The sequence below is a fragment of the Diorhabda carinulata genome, chromosome 10 (genome assembly GCF_026250575.1).
Source record: "Diorhabda carinulata isolate Delta chromosome 10, icDioCari1.1, whole genome shotgun sequence".
In the NCBI taxonomy this organism is placed as follows: domain Eukaryota; kingdom Metazoa; phylum Arthropoda; class Insecta; order Coleoptera; family Chrysomelidae; genus Diorhabda; species Diorhabda carinulata.
In genome coordinates, this window is record NC_079469.1 from 3,170,884 (window position 1) to 3,192,611 (window position 21,728).

Sequence of the window (21,728 nt, forward strand, 5' to 3'; positions counted from 1 at the left end):
AATGAACAAAATAAATGAACTGTGTTTTCTGCGTAATATTCATCCTTACATTAAGATGTATATGTACACTTTGACGCTTTATATTTCACAAAATAATACAGTTAGGAATACGAAATTTTGATAAACTGATAAATAAATTCATTGTTTCTTGCAACATATTATGTAAAAATTAATTGAGCTAGTATATTGAAAGATATAAACGAAATAAATGAAATATGTATCAGTATTTTCTTCGTATCAACAAAACTATGTATAGGTCAACTTTTGTGCCCTATATCTCAGTAAATAATCGGAATAGGAACTTAGAATTATCACAATATATAGTTCATTTCATCGGTTATTCATATTCCAGAATAAAAAATTGATAGGAGTAATTAATTAGGGAATATGAACAAAATAATTGAACTGTGTTATCTGTAGACAGCTCAGCTTTGACGCTCTATATCTCATAAAATAATAGAACTATACATATATAAAAATTTCGTACGTTTTCTAGTGAAAGTTGTAGAAGAATTGCACTATAAAAACTAGGCTTTTATATACATATATAGCTTTTCCGAGCCCTTTGAAGTTATTATGTCAAAGTTTCATGCGCAATTCTGTTAACAATAATGTAGCGAAGTAATTGTTTCATAGCTCTGTTTGAAATTACGGTGATGATTATCCAATGGTCCATGTATATATCAATGATCAATCAAGCTACCATTGAATTGAATGCGTGCATAGAAACGGTAGCCTGTTTGTAATTCGTTTTCATAACTACCAAGGGCGTTACACACATAATTTCCACAAATACATCATAGTCCACAACTATTGTATTATAATGTAATAATGGATTAGATCGGTCGAAGCGGGCCGCTAAATTTATTCAATTAAATCCAATTGAATGAACCAAATGTACGCCCGTGCTGAAACAAAATTAGAAGTCTCCAAAGAATGTATTAATGAAAAAACGAGTAGCTGATGAATCGATTAATAAAAAATATTAGAAACGATGAAATATTCAATTAAGTAAATTGGTTTGTCCGAAAAGGGATGATTTTATACGCAAATAAAACCACTGACTGAGTTGCAATGATCAATAAGGGAGGTCATGAAACCTCGTTTTCCATGAAACTCAATGAGGAAATTAACAAAAAAATACCGCACCTCAAAATTCATCCAGCATACTTCGCGTACGTTTGTTAATTACGAATTCCTGAAAATTATATTGTGAAAATGTGATGATGAATTTTTAGTAAAATCAAATTACAGAATCCGGGGCAATAATCAAAACTTGCTGCTTTCTTTATCAAAATACTATTACCCGCAGTTAAAATCTTTCAGACTCCATGAAGTGGAAAATAGATCCCGTGCTAAAAAAAGTCACAGAAGGCACGAAAAAAGGGGACTTCGAGGGAATCCTTTCGAATTACTTGAAAAAATCAAAGAAAACCTCGAACCGCTTTCTTATTGTAAACGAATGTAGATTCACAGATATTGAACACCCACCACATAGACCTGATCTAGCCCCGTCCAATTATTTTTTGACCAATTTATTAAAGTACCATATTCAAAGATAAAAATTCGTTATTGAGTGCAACATTGCAACATTTCTACAAAAATATTTATAAATAAGAAATATAGTTCTAAAGATTGAGTCAAAAAGACAAAAGGTTCTGATTAAATAGACAAACTTCATTCATCGGGATATTTTAATATAAGAACTGTTGTATGAATTTTGAAATGACGTAAAACTGCAGGAGATAAGTCTAGAAACACTGCTTTCAAGTTGTGGAAGATTCCTAAGGTGTATAAATAGTCAAAAGACTTTTAGTTTAGCTGTATCTTGACCTACATCGCATCACTTAAAATAGAGCATCTTTTTCATTGTAATTGAGGTATTTTCATTTAAAAAGATGATTCGCCTCTTCTCTATCGATTTTCGTATTTATGAAATTGAATTTATGACTTCAAACATGATTACCAAAAGATATAACTCATTTTAGGGGGTTTTAATTTGAGTAGGGGCTTTAAGGAATTGCTAGTCTAAAGCAGTTAAAGCAGTTTCCGGGTAGTAATCACAAAATCAAATCAAATCGCTTACGAATAACAGGAAATAAAGCTGACAACTGACGTAAAATTATGTGTTAATAGTTGTGAAACGAAAAGGGTTCGAATTGTAATATGAGGATGATCCCAGAAATACCTAGCCTGACAATGAGATGGCGGTAGTTGCTTGAGAAATAATTTCACTGTATTAGAAAGTACACAAGCAGCAAAGGTAGCAAAGTTTAGACGAGACCGTACGATCTGTGAAGACCAGCAACTCAATGGTCAACCAAATGAGGTGACGACTCCAGGAATGTTGAAGAAAATCTACTAGATGATAGCATATTAACTGAAAATTTGAACATAAAAGAACACTCAAAACAATGAAGAAGGTGAACCGGCTCCAAAGAAAGCAAAGACCGTTCCATCTGCAGGCAAGGTCGGGGTTTACAGTTTTTCTTGATGCATTTGGGATAATTAGGACTATCTTAAGTATTTTACGAACTTATTGCAACGTTTGAGCGAAGAAATCAAGCAAAAACGACCGTATTTGGCTAAGAAGAAAGTGTTATTTCATCAAGACAATGCACGAGCTTATAAATCCGTTATTGCAATGACCAAAATTAAGTTTGAACTGCTACCTCATGTACCATATTCACCAGACTAATCCCCATGTCATTATTTTCTGTGCCCAGACTTGAACAAATAGCTCTGGGGTTGAAGATTGTTCAACGATGAAGAGGTGAGATATTTTGAGGAGCTTGTCGATTCTTATTATAAAACTTATTGAATATCGCTGGGAAAAGTGTATGGAGGTAGAATATGTTTGTTTCCAAAATGTTTTCGTTATCTTAGTGGACCCAGGTACTCCTCTTAAACTGTCCTTACGAAGCAATGGTCAAATTACCTGATTGTTCGAAGAAAGTATTGGATTTTGATAGATAAACAAAGGAAGGCCAATAAATATATCATCAGGTATACTAGGAAGACTTTAATCATTAATTTTCCAAGTTCCAAAAGGTACAGACCATTATTAATCGATTTATCTATCAGAAAAAACTCATGTTATTAAATAAGACGTGTAAATTAATTCATAAACTGTAAGGGAAAGAATGAAAATTGTAGGATAAAACTTGGTCTAAATCAAGAATGCAAGTAAATGTTCCTACAGCTTTCTGTAACTAATTAATCTTCTGTCTTGTATTGACATTTATAACGGTCCTTTACAATAGTTAATTACAGAGGATCTAATAATTATTCTCAGATATTCTCTGTCCACTAAAACTATGATATAATACAAAGCAAGGGACCGCGATGAACCGCCTAATGAATAATCGATTACCGAACCGGGATTCTCAGATCATCTGCCCATCAGAATTATCTTGTCTGTTCAACCAAACTATACACTCAGATACAGTTTATTGTCAATTTATTGGTGGGATTTGAAACTCGCATTACCATTTTATATATTGCGAAGATTTACGAGAGGTTTGTTTTCTTACTTTGCTTTACTGGTGTTTTCACCATTCACCCTGAGGTTGAATATTTTTTAGTCCTTCACCAATCCCCTAAAGACTTTTTCCCAAGATCTAGCTACTAATTTAATACTGTTGATAAGGGATCCCTCTTCTTAATCTTCTTAATTCATTTTCTGCCTTCCTTCAGACGATACTTCGATCACAGTTCTATTCAGTAAGTTCCACCATTCTTATTGGTTTCGTCCTCTCTAATGTATCATAAGTAACTTCTTGGTTATGAATTGTTTGTTTCTTATTATTCTAGCCAAAGATTTATAGGTCAAATCTTGTAGTTTATGCCCTTGTAGTTCTCGCAGCAGACCTGAAGATCTGATTCTTGTTGATTAGCATCTGTGATCGTTTGAATAAGATGACCTTCTTCTTGTGTTTGTCTTCCAGCTTCTGTATTCCTGTTGCAATGCATACTAACTAGATATTCCTCCTCCACAGTGGTCACACTTTGTCTGATTAATCTTAGGTTCATTACAATAAACTGTTGGATGGTTTAGAACTGCTACCAAAAATTTGGGTTATCTAATTTTGTTTTACTCGCATTGGAGCACTTTTTGCACACCAACTGTGATCCTATAGTGAATTTTCTGATCTATTTTAACAGTTTTTAATCGCGAAACGAGTTGAACGAGTTTATACACCAGGTGTATCTTACTTACTAACTTTCTGACTGATAGAGATTGATTTATATACTATACTCGCATTCTAGAATCTTCGTTTCCGTGAAATCTCTAGTTTGACGTAAACAATTAGAAATTGTATTTATAAAAACATGAACTAAATAGGTCACAAATAAATAAGCAGACCTACCAAGAAATACTCGGCGCGTACACTAAACTTAATAGTATAATAGGATAACGTATTGGAACAGGATCGGCTTCACGGTCTATATCAGTGGACGATTTTTTAACAATTTAAGCACCAAGTGATGATTGAATAGATTCAAAAACTCTGTAAACGAAGCCAATTTCACGTAAATTATCGTCTTCATATTAATAAGTTAAATTGTGGATATTAGTTAAAAAATCTGAGATGAAAGCTTAACTGGCCTCCCAGAAGCTCCGATCTTAATCCTTAGTGGATGAATAACACGATTATGTTCCATTTTAATATTCCAACAATCAATAAATAAATAAATACTTTTTCGGACACGGTACGGCCATTTTTAATAGAACAAAACCATTTACAAATCATCCATGGGACGCAGCTCTTTCAAGATAATGATTACGTACTTTTCCTCGGTTTCTTCAATTGTTTTTCATGTGAATATAGAAAATTGTATATGTGATAATTTTGTTGTTTCAAATTCTCGGTTGAGAACAATGTTTTCAGTCCGAAATATTATTCTTCATTGCAAAGTGTTTGGTAAAGGAAATGTCTATAAATTTAGTTGTTCTTATTTTCATACGAAATCAGGTTATTTCTATTTAAATAAATATGCAAACGAAATGACTAAAGCTACGACTCCGTTATGAATGTAAATGATTCTTTTCATAGAAGCGTATTTATGGAAATTCACGCATTGTTCTATTTTTGAATTGATAGCACTACATTATCAAGTTATCTTTTTTAATTACCGAGCATTTTCTATGGTTATGAATAGATAGAACTTCTAAATGATCTTTTGTAAATAACAATTTTACTTTTGAGATTATCTAAAAAATTAAGTTAAATTCCTCCTGTTTTGCGCTGAGATCAGTTTCCAAAGAACTGAATTTATCCACCTCGTTAACATCTTTCAAAGATTAAAAATTCTGACTCTTCCTTCCTCATTCATCTTTGAATCCACTTAGGAACGCGGACCACGATCTTTACAAACTCCACGTTCAGAATTAGTTGAGGACTCAATATTTTACAATGGAAAAAATGCACAATCACTTGCCAATTGAAATGGAATCGATATCATATTTTCCCTCATTCTGCAATAATTTGAAGTTTGATAATATGTTTGTTTCCTAGTTTTTACAAGCTGTTGTTTACAAATTGTAAGAATTTTTTGACAATAAAGCATTTCTCTCTCTCTCTCTCTCTCTCTCTCTCTAAACACGTTGCTTTACGAGATTCACTATTAAATGTGACACACGATAAACTGGAAAGTTTAAGCAATACCTGTACTTCCTTCCTGCATCGCTGGACGTCACGATGTATGAGAAACCATTTAAAATGGAAATTTGAAAATTTGAATTTATATTACAACACTTCTATTCTAACAGGCAGTCAATTTCGTAACGATAATGTTCACTTTTTTTGTTTTATTTTATACTTTTTGTACCAATTTAATAAAACAAAACTGATATTATTAACATGAATTTATTGATTCCCCCTGTATGTATGTACCTCACTTTTTGGTCTATATTTTGCCCTACTTTAAACTGTAAACATTTAATTTAAAAACTGTACTTATCAATCCGATAATGCGATAAAAACATATGATTAACCTGATTGGCCAGTCTTCTCTAGCTTCGCCGTGGTTTTTTTCTTCACTTTTCTCCTTGTAGTATCTACTTGAGGACCTGTATGTTACCAGGTAGATACTCAATTATTATCTAAGTAATTCAGATTTATTTGAGGAACACGCCCCTGTTCAAGCAGGCCTTGGTTTATTTTCCAAGATCATATGGGGAACACTGTTCCCCATACCGAATCTCCTGGACAAACCTAGTAGATTTCCTTCTGCACGAACACCACTATGGGAGTGAAAATGAAGAGGTTAATCGACTGTGGAGAGAATAATTCATTAGTGATGTGACAAGTGACGGATGTCGTATAATACGTGACAAATGTCATTACTAACGCTCAAGATGACACATGAGTGTAGATTAACGCCTAGTAGTACATTTAATTTATTAATAGATTTAAAGATTCTTGATTTTAGGTCTCTTTTGATTTAAAATTAGTTTTTTAATAATTTGTTGAAGATAAAATTTGACGTTTCGACTTTTCTTCAATTTAATTTATAGTAGTATACTGTATACAGTATCGTCCAAAATGTCAAGTTTCATATTTTTGATATTTTTTCTACAATAAAAACTTCAAAATGTGCGAAAAAATTGCTTTTTTCAACTTTTTGGCGCAAAAAATGATTTTTTTATGCGTATTGCTTAACTTTTATCTAATTTAACTAACATAACCTCATCTCCGAACGACACATATGTCATGCATTATTCATAATCTTATTTTCATTAGCCTCGTTCAGTTACGTTATCAACCACTTTCAATTGTCATTTGTCAATTATTGCAACGTATCGAAATGAGGTTATGTCACAAAATCTTGCCTACAGCGTTATCCTTTTCGCTTTTTTTGGTGTAATACAAAAATTTTGAACGATTTTGACGTTTCATGATGACGTAACGTCAAAAATGCTTGCGATAACCACCACTAAAAACCTATTGGTAGACAAATGTTTTGGTATACTTCGTTGGAAAATACTATTTGCCAACTTCTTTGACAAAGCGTCGAGAAATTCTAAGAAAAAAGAATTTTTAGGTTAGGTTATGATTTACGACACTTTTTTGAACAAAGCGCGTAGGAAAGAGATAATTGTGACGTTGACTGGCAGCTGTCATAAATGACGTTGCTATTTTTATATTTTACTATAAAAAAGTGATCAAAACGTATAAAGCTACTTGAAAATGTCACTAAACATCTGATATACGAGGGGTTTATCCACATCTAATCATCTTTTTTAAAAATTAATAAAGTATTGTATCCTAACCTAACTTTATTGACAAGGACACTTGAAAATACTACAAAATTGCAAAATATCGGGCCGACTGCTGGACTTACGGTTGATCGGGAGATTTCTACAATACGAAGCAGTCATTATAAGAAAATACAGATGATGAATTTGATACGGGTACTTTAATTTCTTTAAATGCAATATGTATATGGAGATCTAAATATTTCACTCATACAAACATAAGTAAAATATATATTCACAGAGAAAAAGTATATCAAAAACACATTCCGAGGTACAGAGAAATAATTTAAAAACAGACTAACTCGCGTAGACTTCCTAGAGAACGATTCGTGCAGTTTTTTTACAATTCTGAAAAAGTATTGAAAAACGCGGATATATAGAAGAAAGATATAAAGCTAAAGAGATATAATCTGAGTTTTCTTTTATTTAATTAGCTTAAACTAGTACTTTTTTCATCTGTACTAATCTATTAAAGCAATTTTAAACTTGTAGAAACTTTTGAAATATTGCAAATTCAAATGTAGAAAGACGTATATGGAATATTGCGTTCAGTTACAATTTTCCTAATGAAAATCGTACGTTTTTTCGTCTCGTGGGAAACTGCAATATACTGATATGCAAATAGGCAAAGAAAAGTTTCTCGATTCAAAACTGAGCGGTTTGTATGCTTGAGTTATACTGATGAAGTTTGCTGTTACCCGAACTTGCATAATATTTACAATAACAGCTAATCTAACTTATGAAGTTTTTAAACGTTCCTTAAGTTTCGAATATTTTACCAGACAGAATGAATCGTTGCTGAACTTTTAATCGTTAGAATGAGAAGTCATTTTTTTATATATATTAAGCAAGCACAAATACATAAACCGAGTGGTGCCTACCGCGTGGAGATGCCTGTGGAAATTCATCTTGAGCTTCTGTAGGTTATAATATTCGGGAAAGACGTGCCTTGGTAGCTGATTCCACAGGCTTCCACTCGTCCAAAGAAAGGAGTTTCGATGAAATGCCGTTCTAGGCCATCTGCAGACCAATATTCAAAAGTATATAGCTTTTTGGTTTTGAAGGAAGTTTTTGAAGGCTGCCTTAGCTAAATCGGACATGTTGCTTCCAACCTCAACACTCAACAAGTGAATTTACGGTGATGGTGCTATTTTATGTCCAAACAGAGCCAATTCCCTGAGCTGCAGTGCTAGTTTTCGTTTTAAAAACAGCAGCCTTGGTGTTTGCTGCGTTGAGTTCAATCAGATTGCTTCCACACCATTCCAGAATGTTTTGAAGATCGGAATTGATGATGGTGCTATGATTTTGGCCGACCTAGCCGAGTTTTAATATATTTGATAACAAATGTCTTGAACTTTTGCTCACAGTTTGAAGATCAATGGTTTTAACAAGCAAAAGAGTGGGCTAGGGATTGTGATGCAGATACCCTACCGAATACGCGCAAATTACCATCACCATCACCTTGTGGCGCGAAATCTAAAAGTTTTAGAAGAAAAACATTAGAAGGTTGCTCCAAAATTTAAAACCTGAGGATGTCTGGTCAGTGATGTTGGTTTTTCTGATGAAAATGCAAAGAGGATACACTAAAAACGCATGCAATCTTTAATATTGGGATAGTAGGTCCGACGCACTTCACTGTCTCTGTATCACTGTATCACTGGATCACGTGGTGTAAACGATTATAATTCCAAATAGGAATACAACATGTCAAAATTATATGTTTTGAAACCTTGGTTGCATCTAAAATTGGTAATTTGTGGAGGTTTTGTCCTAAATCTTCATTGGTTGAAGTTAAAGATTTTATTTTATATCTACAACTAGGAAAAAATAGTTTTCCCAGAGCTATTCAACTTTCACTGCCTTAATGCAGTGATTAATGGTTTCCTTGTCAATACAACGCTACAAATTATAAAGGGTTGCATAATGTTCTTTGAAGTATAATACACCACACTCAATAAGTCGTGTGACTAACACATTTTTTTGCCAAAAATAGATTTTATTTATCAATAAAATCTCCTTCAACAGCAATACAATCATTCCAACGCTTCTCTAACTTCTCGATGTCGTGCTGGTATAAGAATTTGTCTTTTGCCTCAATATATCTCAAAATACTGAAGCCATAAGCTTCCCAGCTGACTGTTGTGTCTTTGGACGCTTCGGGCGTGATTTACCGGCCGCAGTCCATTCAGATAATGATCGTTTTGATTTCGGATCGAAGTGATGGATCCATTGTCACATATCGACGCAAAAAATCTGATTTATTACGTGTCCAAAAACTGGAATCATCAACACGTTGTTGATTTTGAGCGATTGTAAGTAAAGGCGGCACCCATTTTGACGAAAACCTTTTTCATTGTCAAACTTTTATGCATAATTGTAAACACACTGTCTTCTGATATCTTTGCGGTCTCAGATATCTCACGCAAATTCAATGTATTATTGGATATAACAATTTTATGGTATTTTTTGACATTTTCTAGAGTAACTACCTCAATTGGACGACCAAAACGTTCACCATCATCTCTGTCTTTAGAACCATGTTTAAATTCAGCAAACCAATAAAAAATGGTTCTTTTTGATTAAGCAGAGTTCAGATAGCACTTTTTAAGCCATTGCTAAGCTTGTACAGTATTTTCTTTCATAAAGAAGCAATGATAAATTAGCTCACGAAGTTGTTTTGAATCCATTGTTTTGAAAATAACAAAAGTGGCTTCATTTAAATGGCTGTCACTTTTTTCTGACTAATCGAAATGTCATGAAACTTGGTACTTCATAAACGTCATATAGATTTGACATTGGTAGCGCCATCTATGTATCAGTCATTTACTGAGTGATGCTATATGCTCAATTGGAGTAGTTTAAAGATAGATAGATGGCTAGAAGTAGACGTGTTTCTTCTTCTATATTTGTGAAGATTTATCTTTATTGTTCTTTGTAGTTTCTTTAGTCTTTTATATCCAAAATTTTTATTGTTCAAAGTTTCGTGCTATAAAAGCTGACTTTATTACGTAGGCATAATCAAAATTAGCCCCGAAACTTTAAAAACCTCTTTATTTGTGTCAACACCTAATATTTTTAGAGTAAAATTTCATTTTGACAAACAATTTGCGTTGAAATTCAGACAAAAGATTGAAAAAAGTGTGTGCGGTTCGTTGGCGTGACAATAGCAATATCCTGATGATTAAATTTTGTCGAAAATCGGGCCGGAGTCGTACCCCGAAAATAACTAAATAAAAACGTTTGTTTCAGCATGGAAATCGAATCAAGCCACTCGTGCTTTCGGTCTGTAAACCACCGTTCGGACTTAAATAAATTAAAAATTCTTTTTGATGGCGCGATGCGGCCGTAGTAGTATGAAAATCGTTTTGGAACAGCTAATTAGTAAGGGCAATGCGATAAAAGTCATTAAGGAATTCTTTTTAAATGAGACTAATTAGTGAAAATACAGAGAGAAACGAATTTGCGGAAAGGTGAAGGTAAATGAACGTAACTAATTCAATATAGACTTTAATACAGATTATTTTATCAATACAAACAGTGTTATTAGCCCTGTATAGGGCAAGATATCCACTGGACGAACATGTCGAAAGATCGACGCTTCTTCATCTTCGATGGTCGACTAAGCTGACATAAAGTTTTTTTCCTGCATTCCCTTGGCCAAAATTAATGAATTTAAGTTTGAATTGCTACCACATGCATCCTATTCGCCAGATTTAGCCGTCTCGGATTATTTTCTGTCCCTAGATTTGAAGAAATGACTCGATGGTCAAAAGAGGTGATGTTGAAAGTTAATGGCTATTTTGAGGAGCTTGACGATTCTTACTATAAAACTTAATGAACATCGCTGCAAAAAATGTATGGAACTAAAAGGAAATTACGTTTCCTATGTTGGTTCAGGTAATTCTGGAACCATCTGAAATAGCCTTTGTCTTTTTCGGAAATTTCTTTGTAGATAATCTGCTACCTGGAATCCTGCTTAGTCGCATTGTATCAAAAATTCTGGCAGTGATAAGTTTGTAAAATAATTATGAAAATATAATCTGTAATTTTGGTTGCGAGGTATTTCCCGAGATAATATTTGAGGAAGCACCAAGATCAAGCTTGTTGGGCAGTACTACATTATCTGAGACAGTTCCGGGTTCGATTCTATACGCAAATCCAGATACTTAACTGAGAATCTTAGAGTGAATCTTATTAATCCCATTTGTGACGCTTTTTGATCGGTCATCGACGCAAAGATATTGATCTAAATGGTCTAGTATAAGTTTGAACAGTCAGTCGAATTCAAAATTCTTTACGGGTATTATTTCTTGAATCATATGAGTTCCAATGAGGCTTCTCCAAAGATTGGTAACTCGAAGTAGACACGAGGTAAATTATGCCAATAAATTGCTGGATGTCTGTTGTGGAAACTTGGACATCACTTTTGGGAATATTTGCGCAATGTGTAAATTGAATTTGAGTTGCTATAAAATCAATCAATTCTTCAACAAACAACGACCAGAAAATCTGGATCAAATTCTAGAAAAATTTCGTGTCCAAGAAAGTTTTAGTGACTTTTGTGGTTGAATCACAGATTGAGTTTGTTGATACAATAGAATTAGATCGAGACTGATCAGTTTGATTGTCTCCTAAGCTATGAATGATCTCTAGAAGGTTCACTCCATCATCTTCATTTTCATCGCAGGAAAATTGCTTTCGCAATTTCTTGTACGTTGTCTTGCACCATGTCAAACTGCCTTTAATTTTATTCCTATTCGTCTTATTCAAATATGCAGTTTTTTTACCTAATACGTATATATATTTTGTGAACCTTTCTGAAAATACAAACTTCGTTCATTCCGTGGTTCAATACATTACACAACTAAGTACCATTCCATTAATATATAAAAGTCAATTACATTACATTTAGGCTGGCCTAATGGAGGATGGGTTGTACGCAGTCAACAAGTAAATACACGCAAGCTATTACCCGACATAGACCACCATTACCGCCTGCCAGGCAATTAACCAAATATCCGGAAGCTTTCATTCAAAAAATATTCAGTTTACGTCATACGTCGTACGTGATACGGTAATAAAATACAATTTCAGCCCCTGTATGATTTAAAAAGTGTATAAAAGAATTATACTCAAAATATATGATAATATAAATGATTTTTCTATGTCGGTTCGATCTAATATAGTGTGACTCAAAATTCAAATACGATTCTTTCCATTTAGTTTCAAACGAAATAAATTAGGTATTAAATGTCATTTACGTCATGAATATTCTATTTATTCAACGCATATTTTCTAATATAAAATTCTAAAAAGAAGACAGATAGAAGCAAAACCAATTATTGGGACAATCTGAGAAGATCTGAATGTATCAACCTAAATTCTTCTTCTTCGGTGAGATCAAGAGGCGTGGATTCGAGTAACTCTTCATCGCTGATGTTATTCATTAATTTAGACAACACTTCGGATAAAACGAATAATTTCAGAAAATTAAAAATTTAAGGTTATGCAAAAGCATCGAAGTGAAACTGTCAACTGTCAACATTAAAGTGGCTAGAGTCACTCCAGAGTCTCTCCAGAACGTTCCGAAAGTGTTTTGCAATACGGAACTGTCACTTTCACTACATGGAACACTCAAAACGCAATTTTCGATATGTAAGTGTATACAGAACGAACAACTATCAGATGGCGTCGTCTAAAAAGTTATTTGAAGCTTTGGATTACTTCTATTGACTCTGTCGAATGCTTGTCTTGAATCCTTATTGTGAGTCTTCTATGGTTCTTTCTATATCGTTTCTTAGTCTGATTTCTATTATTTATACGAACTCGGAATTAAATCAAACCATTTGAAGACGAAAAAAATGAACGAATCTTATTTTGGTGTTGCTTTTCAGCACTTTTTTTGCTTTTTTGGATACGCAATCTCATTACAGAATTGCGTATTTTTATTAGTGTATAAATATTGACAGCGATTTTCACAGATTTATTTCAGACAATTGACGAGAACAAATATGGATAAATCTATTGACGCCAAGGAAATTTACCCCTTTGGAGGAGGTACAAATATGGTTTGGGCAGAAATTTTGTTGATTAAATTTGGTGGTGGTGGCCAACATACTGCCACAATTTCATATCGACAATAGCCACATATAGAAATTTAAGATTTTCTTCTGGATCTGAATCCCAAAGAGCATGCTTAAGATTTACATCAATCACCATAATTCGCGACCATAAACTAAAAGCTTAGAAATATTCTTTTTGGTACAAATCATACAAAATTTAATAAAAATCATATCTAAAGGACAGATGCAAATGTGGGTGAATTATTTTGTTCTATTTTTCTATATTAGCGCTAGTATCACTTTCAATATACATATACCCGTCTTCTACCCTACATCGCTCCATCCGAATCTTCCATTGTTCGAAACAGTACAGGAAGTCCTTTAGAACGCGCGCCGCTTTTTTTCACAACTTCAACATATTGAAAATTGTTTCCTTTAAAACAAGTTTTGACCTTAGGAAAGGTAGAAATCGCACGGTGCAAGATCCGGAAAATAAGGTGGTTTAACACTGGGATGTTGAGCTAAAAACCTCTTGACGTAAAATGCGAATTTGAGACGCCAATTTCGCACACATTTGCTGGACACATTCTTTGTCAACTCCTATAGATTCAGCGATCGCACGATCAGATCTAACAAGATTACCGATTTTTACGATGTTTTTGTCCGTAGAAGAGCGACCTGAACTTGAATCATCTTCAACATCTTCTCGATCATCTTGAAAGCGCTTTAACTACTCAAAAACACGTGGACGCTACAAACATTCATAACCGTAAACTTGTTTCAATAAATTATAAGTTTTAATTGCAGTTTTTACAACAAACCGTTGCTACGGCTACACTGGTTTGTCTACAGAAATCGCATTATGAGAGTATACTTAAAGCTGAATAGCTGAGAGTCGCTAATTTTTAGCGCAAGCGTATTTTTTCTATAGCAGCGCTAGTCTTGTTACTTAATAGCGACATCTCGTAGTCACCCAAAAAACTACTATGAGTATAACTGTTTTTTTTTTGCCTTTTCAAGTTGCCCTGTATATGCCATAACTGCCATTCAAAACGTATATTGATATTGACCCAACTATGACAGAATCAACATTTATTTGAAACAAAAGGGCCTTGGTAATACAATGCCAAAGAAACAGAGAGAACAATGCTTCTGTTTCTGGCAAGTCAAATTTTGTATGGAAAATCTGTACAACGAACAACAAACAATGTTACATGGTATTGTGGAAAATTGATAGCGAGATTGTGTAAGATTTCATTGAATTTAACCTCTCGCTAATTTATATTTATTTTTAGTATTTATAGTTTTACAATTAATTTGATTATAATTAAGCATAAAGTCATGTGGAAATTTAATATACATACAACTAATTTCATATTTACTATTCGCGATTCGAGTTCTCGTTTATTACACTTGTTGAACAACTAAACCCTACTGAGTACCCAGTCGTCTGGTATTTGTATGTACTAATCACAGTATCCTTTTAGACAGGGATGGTGATTTAAAAAAGGTTTAGGTAGTATTGCTATATTTCAAATTATCAAACAAATTTCACGATAGCATTGTTAATATTTTGTGGCTTACAGCGTATTCGGAAATACCATATTTCAAATGAACTAGGTGCTCTTTAAACCTAAAATTAACACATCTCTTAGTTTGCCCAACTCAAATAATCTCTAAAGATTGAAATGCACGTTAGATCTTCGATAATGGTAAGTCTAGAATAGGAATTCGTAAACTATTTTGGTAAAAAAATATTTATAAGCGAATAGCTTGAAATCTATCATGGATTTTTGTGTTCCAATGTTATAGTATAACCAAAATAATTTATAGCTTTGGAAGAACTTCTGCTTAAACTCCTTTTTAATGTTGATGGCTCATCTATTGTCATCAATTGCTCGCGTATAAATATCATTTAATCGTCATTCTTATGGTACAGACTTCCATAAAATTCTATAGAATTTTGTCTGTAGACAGTACAGACAAATATCGGTGCGATCCAAAAGTCGGTGTATGCATGTAAGTCTGCGTTTGTATAGTAGGTAAGAAATTTAAATTGTATTTTCGAATGAAAAGTCTGTACAGACACTCTATCTAAATGTTTGGGCAAAATTTTTTACTCCGACTTCATAGTCTGTAGGGATATCTGAACTAACAAAAGTCTGTACCGTGTGGACCCACCATTACACTACAGAACAGAAGAGAATGGGAATATTTTCATTTCTTAGTTCAAAAAATCCATTCCAAAATCGGATATATCACTCAAAAATAATTGACATTAATAAAATTGGGGCTATGAGAAGATAAATTGCTAGATTTAAACTTATATACAGAGTTTTCGTTCCTCGTCGTAAATACTGGAGAACGACTCCTACTTAAGTTTTGAAATATGGCAACGTTGATGTGGATATGTCAAATCTGTCATTGCCATCATAAAGTTTCACATTTTAAATAGTTAACGTACTCAGAACGTGTTGTCATACCGATGCTATCTGAGTTGTTTACAGACATTTTCGTGCGATAATTCTCTATGACTTTCGATGTGGATAAAACCAGCAAAAATGTGCCGATCAACTCGATTCGACTTTTGCTGATGAAGCACGATCTCAAACCACCGCGTTTTGCTGGTTTTCCAAATTCAATCGTGGTCGCACTTCGCTATAGGATTAAATTCGTGAAGGTCGTCCAAAATCGGTTGTTATAGCAGAAAACAACGATGATGTGCGTAAAGTTATATTGCAAGATCGTCATGTTATATATCGCGATATTGAGGCATAATTAGGCATTAATTCCACTCAATATTGCATCAATATTTGGCTGTTTGCTCGGGTTGGATATCGCATAATTTGACAATCGTGTCGTGTCGATTGGTGCAAAGAAATATATGTATGCATATTAATCAATCTATGGGTCTTTCAACGCTAATTCAGCGGTTTTTAGCAAAAAGTGTTCGAGGAAATCGCAGAAGACAAATCATTTTCCACCACGACAATGCGAGCTCTCACTCATCAGTTCAAACAAAAACGTTTTCGAACAGTCAAAACATCGAATTGTTGGGTCATCCACCGTACAGTCCTTGTTTGGTTCCAAATGATTTCTTCTTATTCACGCAGATTAAACATAAATTGCGAATTAAACGTTTTTTTCACAACCGAAGAAGCGGTTGATGTATACATTTGGAGGCACATTAATCTGAATGGAAATTGGTTCAAACGCATACAAAAATATATTGATCTTAATGGAGAATATGGAGAAATTTTGAAAAACCATATCAAATTATAAATATTTTGAGTAGCAAAGCTCGTACTGTGGCATATCATAGTCGTAGATAAAATATAGTATTCGCTCGCGTGCTGCAAATTTCCTCTACATGAGTTATAAGTCACGTTACCACTATACACTGAGATAACAGTTTAACTGATCAATAATTTCTTTGATTTCAATCGTCAATGTATATTTATTACATTACATATTACAAATTATATTATCTGTTTTATAGGTGAGTTTTGAGTACAAATATTATTTGAGAAACATTATTTAATACGAAATATTAAATATTTTCGTCATTTCAACTAATTAATTCAATTCAATAAACAATTTCTTTTCGTTTAAGTAATGCATACACTTCTTATTGCACATGACGTGTATAAACTTTTTCTCAGTGTAGATAATTTTACTGCTTCTCTTAGTAGTTCTTTGATCAATAATTTTTCTGTTCAACTGATCAATAATTTTTTTGATTTCCATCGTAACACAATGTCAAAGTATATTTATTACATTACATTACATATTTCATATTACAAATTATATTATCTGTTTTATAGGTGAGTTTTGAGTACAAATATTATTTGAGAAACTTTATTTAATACGAAATATTAGGTATTTTCATCGTTTCAACTAATTAATTCAAATCAATAATCAATTTCTTTTCGTTTAAGTAATGCATGCACTTTTTATTGCACATGACGTGTATAAACTTTTTCTCAGTGTAGTTTATTTTTACTGCTTCTCTTAGTAGTTCGGATGTAGATCTCATTATAAATTCCCGCGTAAATCGTATATATATATTACCACTAGTATAAACAAAAGATAGAAAATGCTTTTGATATCATTTAATTATATTAATAGGAAAATTATTTCAATTTTCTTGAATAAATACTTTCAGTTTTCGGGTTTGCTATTTTTTTATACGTCGGTTAAATGGATTATCGAAATAGAATAATGTATCAATACTGTTTGAAATGCCGGACTATATCGTTCGAAATAACACCTGACAACATTATTTAATTATTCATTTAATTATTAAACTATTATTGAAGATATTTGAAGCGTCTTACAGTATTCAACTTCAAATTGATAATAGGTAAAAGAGAATTTCGTGATAAATAATTGTTGTGAATATTTATTAATACTTACCCAAGCATATCGCCAAGCCGATTGTTGATACGGCAGCTATTTCAGCCTTTTTTATAAAAGGAAATAGTATCGTAAATAATAATGGGGTTAAATAGACTAATAACACGATGTAAATAATAGGAATAGCAGCACACTCGTTAACAAGTGGTTAGTTAAATGGCGTAACAAAACACTTAACACTGATAGTACGGTATATAGCGATTTATAAATTAAACTCTCGATATGTTATATCACATAGAAAAATACTTTTTAAATACTGTTAATGTTTAATATTTTGGTCCGAGTTCAGGTTTAAATTACGTTTGGTCCGCTGAAAAATCGACTGCTGTCATTCCGTGTACGGAAGGGTGTGCGCATCGCGGCCGGTAAAATAGGAAACTATCGATCGAAGATGACAGCGGTAAAAGGAAACTTTTGATACGGATGGTTTTCCCAAAAATTTTAGCGTAGTTTTTTCAAAAAAAAAAGTCTCTCCGAAGGTTATTTTCTCAGTAATATCGTACATATTGAAAAACCCATAAACATAACATAAATATAGATTAAAATATGTAAATAGGTTGCGAAACAATATCTGTGAACAAATCAGCTCAGTTCTTCATATCTTCTGGTTTACCCTGTATGTTAAGTGTGTTATACGTAAAAATCATGTGTATTGTTATTCAGCGAAGGGATTTGAATATACTATTAACAAATATAAAGTTTTATAAATTTTTAATTGATATTTTGACATTTCATAAATTTCGACTTAATATTTTGACATTTGACACTTAATAGTTAAAATTTTGACATTTTTCTTTGAAATTTCGTGAAAGTTTGACTTTTTTCAAATGTAAACTTAATATTTTAAAATTTTTCTGAAGTTCTATTTGAAATTTTGATGTTTTTCGTAATTTCTGTTAGAAATCGACATTATTGGAAATTCTGAGTTCTACTTGAAATTTTGACAATTCATTAATTTCGATTCAATATTTTGACATTTTACACAGGAAACTTCATCTTGAAATTTCAGCATTTTCCAAATATTTCTTCGATTTTCGATATTTTTTCGAATTTCTATTTGAAATTTTCATATTTCATGAATTTCTACTCAATATTTTCACACATTTCACACTGGAAACTGCACTGCGTCTTGAAATGTGGACATTTTCCCAAATATTTCTTTGAATTTTCGACATTTTTCCAAATATTTCAGACATTTTATGAATTTTGACATTTTACACTGGAAACCACATCTTGAAATTTTAGAATTTTTCTGAAGTTCGATCTGAAATTTAGATGTTTTTATAAATTCCCGCTAAAATTGACATTGGTGAATTGGGGGACAAAAGGTAAAAAATAAAACTAAGTAAAAAAAATCCTTTATTTTTTGAAACATTCAAAAACGTCCAAATCATCATAGCAAAACGAACTGAGGTTTTAAAACCCCATAAACTGTAGATAAACCAAAATTCACGTCAGTCAACGTGTTAAATAACAAATTTATTTGTAAATGTACGTTATATATACAATAAAATCGTTTATATCCTACTGAAATATTTTTCAAAATTAAATCTAAGCTTTAAATACGTCTTGATTGAATTTTTTGAAAAAAAAATCTGTTGCCAAATATAATCGAACAAAGATGCCACCATTAACGATCGATTCTAAAACTACCACAACTTAATCTCTGTAGAACCATCTCCACCAGCACACTTTCATCCTATCCCAGACATTTTCAGCACTGAAAGAAGCAATCGCTTAAAAAATTGATATTTTTCTAATGAAAATTAAACATTTAAATCATGGCAGCTTTTGAGTCAAATTTAAAACTTCTGTTTATGATAATTTTGTAACTACACTACTCATTTTGGGTAATATATTGTTATGAATTATTATCTGATGGTTTTAACACCAAAAAGTTGGTTCTTAACTCAAAAACATTATATTTTATCCTCCTGGAACTTATTATTCTACCTGCTGTTACCCAAAACCCAAAAATTGAATTAAAAACAGCTACTAGAATAATAAATATAGAGAAACTTTTATTTGATCACTGTGAATATGAGACTAAAAAGTTTTATCATACAAAAATAAATTTTTATGTTATAAATAATCATGTGAGCATGAAATTTGGACAAAAAAAATGTATTTTCATATAAATTTGCCAATATTTCTAAGAGAAAATATAACAATACATAAAATCTGTTAAAAACTACTTGTTTATAGGTTCCAGAGGAAATGATTCATAATAAACTTTAGTAGGGGCAGAAAACTGTTATAAACTACCCATGTAGTACAAATAAAATAAACTTGGTACCTTTTAATACCAAAACTAGACCAACCACAGTGTCATGATATTTAGATTCTTTCCGTTACATAAAAATCTGAACAAATATATGGTTTTACTGAAAGGGCGAGTTCATTGAACTTAAAACCTGTTAAAAAACCATGGGATCAAATAAAAGGATGAGATAATCAAAGAAATGTGACACAAGTCATCTGGATAGCATCAGCAGAATAGGAAAAAGTAAAATAAGAAAGTAAGTAGTTACTAAAATTGATAATTTGTCATTTTTTTCCTTTTTTTTTCAAATCTGGAGCTTAACTGATAACTTATGGAAATTACACGTAGAAATAACAGTCAAAAATCAGTTTATTTGAGTCCCTAAAAGAGCAGCTACTATCTGGAAAGTCGAATCAAATTGAAATTTTTCACATCTACAATTAAATTAAAAACATTTGGAAGCCACAGATAGAAATTATTGCCCCAAGAGAACATAGAAATGCACCTGTAAGACCAGAAACTCGAAATTATCAACTACCCACCTATCCATCGCAGGCCGGACATCCAAAAGGGCAAATTTATATTTATCATCACATTCTCCACCATCATAATAATCGATTATGTATCTGACTTCTTTGCCACATCTATCAACTATCCAATCGTGTCTGTCGAATGGTAATTCGTATCCCAATAATTGTCGCATTCTTGCTCTGGGGCTGTAATCCTTGGCCCTACCACCAAAACTCTTTAACCTGAAAGATTAATAACCGAAAATTGAGGAAAGAAGAGGGGAATTTTCATTATAACCTTGGATATTTACACTCTTGAGCATGTAAAGCTTCCCATTTAAGAACTTCTTGCCATGCCTGTTCATTATTAGCATTGTGTATCTTGATTATGTTATCCATGTCTTCTTGACTGATTTGATCGTCTCTCCATTTCCAACCTTTTCTAAGCATAGCGTTCCAGAACATCTAACAAATCAAATTTTCTAATATCAAAATAATAATTTATATTAAGGAAAATTTACCTGTGCGCTAGGATATACCCAAAAAGGATCTTCGCCTTCTTTTACTACTGCCTTTGGTATAGTGGAGATTTCACGCTTAGTAGATAGTGAAAACGGTTGACCTGGAGATGGCTTTTGGTTTGCTGGCTCCATCTAAATATTAACAAAGATCATATGAATATTCACTTACCTGCTTATAGTCATAACCAAAATTTTATGTACTTACCATATTTAAGGGGTTTATTTCTTCATTTTGCGTTACTGGACACACAGATTCCGTTTTCTTTTGATTCATTCGATTGTGCATTGGACATTCTGGTGGAATTTCGCCAGTAAAGTTCGTAATAACTCGTTTATGATCATGTTCAAAATTAGCTGTTTCGTTTGGATTAATTAGTTGAGTGGCAGCTGATTTAGCTATTTCTGCAGCAGACACAGAATTTCCCATATCTGTAACAAATATCTCACATGATATAATACTTTAAAAGATGAAGGTTACTATAAAATCCTTACATAATAAGGTATTTTCAACACGAAATGAAAGTTAATCTATTCTCCTACCTGTAGGTACTTGAAATAAATAAGATGTGATTGAAAAATAGAGAATTTATATATTATATCTCAAAATTTTCAAAATTTCATAATATCGCATTTTCTGAATTTGAAAAATGTAATAACACTGACACGTCTGGAATTGACAAGTGATAAACCGTGATT

The 21,728-nt window shown here is 32.5% G+C and overlaps 1 protein-coding gene across 1 annotated transcript; it reads right to left on the reverse strand.

The window, feature by feature from the left end:
* Nucleotides 1-19,087: 19,087 nt before the first annotated feature.
* LOC130898448 (holocytochrome c-type synthase) lies at nucleotides 19,088-21,728 on the reverse strand. Its single transcript, XM_057807771.1, has 6 exons — nucleotides 21,573-21,728; nucleotides 21,238-21,461; nucleotides 21,033-21,164; nucleotides 20,810-20,976; nucleotides 20,545-20,754; nucleotides 19,088-19,459 (listed from the first exon to the last, which is right to left on the reverse strand). Exons 2-6 carry the CDS (start codon nucleotides 21,457-21,459, stop codon nucleotides 19,399-19,401), a joined length of 792 nt encoding a protein of 263 aa, XP_057663754.1. The 5' UTR covers nucleotides 21,460-21,461; nucleotides 21,573-21,728; the 3' UTR covers nucleotides 19,088-19,398.

Coding starts and splice junctions, on each gene's coding strand:
- LOC130898448 (XM_057807771.1), bottom strand. CDS start 21,459: ATGGGAAATTCTGTGTCTGCTGCAGAAATAGCTAAATCAGCTGCCACT. Junction 20,977..21,032: donor GGGTATATCCTAGCGCACAG/GTAAATTTTCCT, acceptor TTGATTTGTTAG/ATGTTCTGGAACGCTATGCT. Junction 19,460..20,544: donor GTCCGGCCTGCGATGGATAG/GTGGGTAGTTGA, acceptor TGCTTCTTTCAG/TGCTGAAAATGTCTGGGATA.